Raw genomic sequence first — 3,930 nt, 5'->3', positions numbered from 1 at the left:
ACACGGTGTGTGGAGGAGGCACGGGAGGGGAGGGGAGGGGGGCGGACAGATAACAACCTATGTTACCTTCATCCCCCCATCATCCCGGGGATCGATCGCGATGACACGGTGTGTGGAGGAGGCACGGGAGGGTTCAGCGGCCGCTGATGGTTGTTATAACGCCCCAAACTTCTGACGAGCGCTTATTGTGAGTGTCAAAGTCTGTCGTGCAGACGTTATTGCCGTTCCTGGAGTCTCGACATCGCGCGACCGCGATTCATTTGTTACACTCTTGCTCATTGATGTCTCTGAAATCGCACAGGAATACATTATGTGGCGTTTTGCCGATGATTTCGTAAATCAAATCGAATGTTGCTAAAGAAGGGACAGAAATTAAACTATTTCACTTAAGTTGGCAAGAGCAGAAGAAACGAATGATAGGCATCTCTCACAACGGTTATTTGGGGAAAACATTGAAAATACCCGTCATAGAACAAATGGCAATTCAAAATACTAATTACGAGACGTACTCTTTCGCAAAAGGATACGAAGCTTTTCTACATTTATTCCTTGCTTTATATCAATATGAGACAGCGGAGGTCGTTTTAGATTTGACTTTTTCCGGGTTGGGGGGAGAGGGAATAAAATCACCGTGATTTGACGGAACACATCAAACAAGACTCCAGAACGACATTGCATATACGTCAAATCACTTTTCAGAACCATCAATCAAGATGGACATACCACATTAACATACAGGTCCCCGGGGAGGTGTCTTACATACAGACCTCGGTGATAAATGTGTCCGATCTGTTTTAAAGTCTGAAAAACCGCGGTTTGGTGAGCAACATCGGTGAACTGGTTACTACAAACTGCAGAGGGAAACGTGCGGTCACCGTTGTCTTCTACCTCAGTAGAAGACGATGTGGACTTCATTGTAGATTGTATCGTGTACGATATGATATGGGAGTATACTATTCAGTTGTATAAAAAGTAAATTCCCTCACTTTATATTCAATTGCAATGAAAAATCTATATCTGTGTGTGTTGGATAAGTCGACTATAGGTAAAACCCATACAACCCTACATTTCTACCATTACGAAGAAGCGAGAAGGCGCCCGGACTTATATGCTGGACTACAATACTTGCATCAACATGTTTTTAATCATGTCTGTGCTGTGACTTATACTAATAAAAGCCTAGTCGGACAGTACTAGTAATGCATAATAAAGGTCTTCATTCAGTGCTTTTTGATGAGCACACAAGCTAGTACAGTTTACCTAGACTCTCATTTGTGTAGCAATAGTTCCTTTAATTTTCGTGCGCTCTACATGTACATAATAAAGAATCAAAGACTCTATGACAAACCCAGAAAACCTTTGGAAACTCTTCATCAAAGCTAAATTCTATTTTGTAATGGGAGGAAAAAGCGTTGGTGCAGATTATTACCACTAAAGCACACTTCCCCCTATCTGGTACACGGACCGATATTTTTGTGTGATGGCAAAAGTCTACATTCGCCTAAAATTTAATTTTACTTCACTACAAAAGCGAGACCAAACCATCCATGCATGACGATTTAACACATGCTGTTATCGATCATATCTTGCAGGTTTAAACGTAGGATCGATCAGTCTTGTAATAGTGTTGTTTTCACATACATGTATGGTGAAAGAAAGTATTATTGCAAGTTCTTGACCGTAGACTAATTACAAGTACATGCAAAATATGAAAAAGGACAAGCAGACAATGATGAACAATGTAGTATCATGTACGATTGTCAAGCAATAAAGTTCATCCATTCATTCGATAAGTGGCTATCTGACAACATCACAGGATCTTTCATCACTAATAACTAAGATCGACAGTCTGCCTAATTCCTTAGTCCGTACTAACACTCGGGTCCCTGAACAGGTAACCTACATCCGCCTCTGTAATTAAAATCAATGTCCCCGATCCGTCTCTGCTAACATCTGAATATCGATTAGGCATTTATCTTTGAATATCAATGTTTGACCTCTTTTTCGTTAAGATTTTTTTTCGTAAATGTCCTACAATGGAAATGATTGATATATAACTGCGAAAACAGGGAAAACAAGCAGAAAATTTCCCCGTAATTTAGTGGCCTGTCCCTTGATCTGCCTGATTAGCGACTGGTTCTACCACCTTTGACCTGTACGTCTGGACCGTCATTTTGACAACTCTGCGGTCATCCTCCCACTCACTTCTGCATCCTACCAGTCTTCGACTAGAACTCAGGCCGAGAACAAACTTGCACCCGAGCCAACGGAAACAAACTCTGATAAACACCTAGGCAAACAAACTGATAACATAGATGTTGTACACGATGACAAGAAAAACAGACAAACGTTTCACGCAGAATAACTGCTTTGAGAGCAGAATTAGATCGAGTTATGCTCTGGACTAAGTTTTGCAGGAGCGGCACCTGGCGAGAATAACAGGCACAACAGTATCAAGTCAATGGAGAGAATACTGCTGCAGCGGATGTCCGGTCTCGCAAGGTGTCGCCCCTGTACAGCTTGGCCAAAAGCATGACCACATCTAAAGCAAAACAGCTGCTGCTGGTAGGCAGATGAAGGGTTTACCAATGATTCTAGGGTCAAAGATTTCTGTTTGCTACACTCCCCGCCATCCTGCACATCAGAATTTGCCTTTGCTTCTTTGTCGTTCAGTATGATTTTGCATTTTCAAGTGTGGTGCCACTTTCAATGCTTTTCGCAATTTGGCAAAGTAAAGTGAGATAGACACACGCTTAACCGGTTCTCCCTCGACCCTAGGCGATGCCAACCGACATGCTTCGCGCCAAGACCCACACACCAATCAACGTAGTACACACAGGTAACTGTGACGTCGGATAACCGTTACATAACCGTCAACGTGGGCTATCCAGGTGTCGCCACGTCTTCTGACGTCTGGCCAGGTGGGCTGGCCTGGTGCTGCCACGTCTCACCTGTGCTGAGGTATAAACAGCGGGTGTCTTCTCTCACCTGTGCATTTGATATATTCTCGGCCTACCAGGACGAGGTGTCAATCCGACTCTGTTCCTTCTCCACTGAAAATCCTAGCCTGTACCCGCAGACGGCACGAAGGGCGCCATGGCTGTACGGCGGGGTTACCTGTTGGCCGTTGTGTTGGTCCTGGCAGCTGCAGCGGTGGCTGGCCGCAAGGTTGTTAGCCTCGATGTAAGTACATGTGTGTGAAAATAACTGTAGAAATCTATAGTGTAAACGGTGTATACCGCACAATACTAGTAACAGAAGGGGAATATAGTATATTTGGCATGGCGTTAACGCAGTAGGAAGTCAGCGATAGATTGATAGATAGATAGATTAATTTGTGACAGTTTTTAAGCAATCCTCGCCATAATCATTCTTAATCTTCATTTGAAAGTTCATCTGTGTTGGTAGAAGTCATTCTGCATGGAGTTTAAACTGTAAACGAAAATTTGGGTAAGTCCAATTTATTCTGTTGGCGTTTACAGTTTAAACTCCATGCAGAGGTTAATTTGTGGTTCAGTGAAGTAAAATTGTATCAAAATGACACACGCCAAATCAACTCAGGAAATTTTGGCTGCTTATACATAGAACATGTCTTTCAGCGAAGGTCATATGATTCCCACACTTTGCGACCGCACTGAGTCCCCCTCGCTTTCTGGGCGCAATAGTTATGGCATATCCTATGGATACGGGTGGACTGGGGGTCTGTTGGTGTCTGGAGACAATTAGCTTTGAAAGACTTGGGCTACAAGTGTTGGAATCATAGACTGTCGACAGCCACCGTAGGTGTGGTATTGCAGAGAGGTCAGCACAGTTAGAACATGTCCTCCAGCGAAGGTCGCGTTGTTCTCACGCTCTGCGGCAGCGATCGAACTCACCCGACCGGTGCGTTACGTAATCAGTACCTTTCCCACGCCCCCCCCCCTCTCCCCG

The 3,930-nt window shown here is 44.0% G+C and overlaps 1 protein-coding gene across 1 annotated transcript in view; it reads left to right on the top strand.

Moving 5' to 3' along the window:
• The first annotated feature begins 2,940 nt into the window (after positions 1 to 2,940).
• Positions 2,941 to 3,930, top strand: part of LOC136429625 (calumenin-B-like) — a 6,104-nt gene continuing 5,114 nt past the window's right edge. The window contains exon 1 of the mRNA XM_066419533.1: positions 2,941 to 3,183. Coding sequence (XP_066275630.1) covers positions 3,097 to 3,183 — 87 coding nt within the window. The 5' untranslated portion in view covers positions 2,941 to 3,096. The remainder of the gene's footprint in view (positions 3,184 to 3,930) is intronic.

Source organism: Branchiostoma lanceolatum, chromosome 3, assembly GCF_035083965.1.
Source record: "Branchiostoma lanceolatum isolate klBraLanc5 chromosome 3, klBraLanc5.hap2, whole genome shotgun sequence".
Lineage (NCBI taxonomy): Eukaryota > Metazoa > Chordata > Leptocardii > Amphioxiformes > Branchiostomatidae > Branchiostoma > Branchiostoma lanceolatum.
Note: the sequence above shows the minus strand (reverse complement) of the source record. Positions and strands in the feature narration are given on the sequence as shown.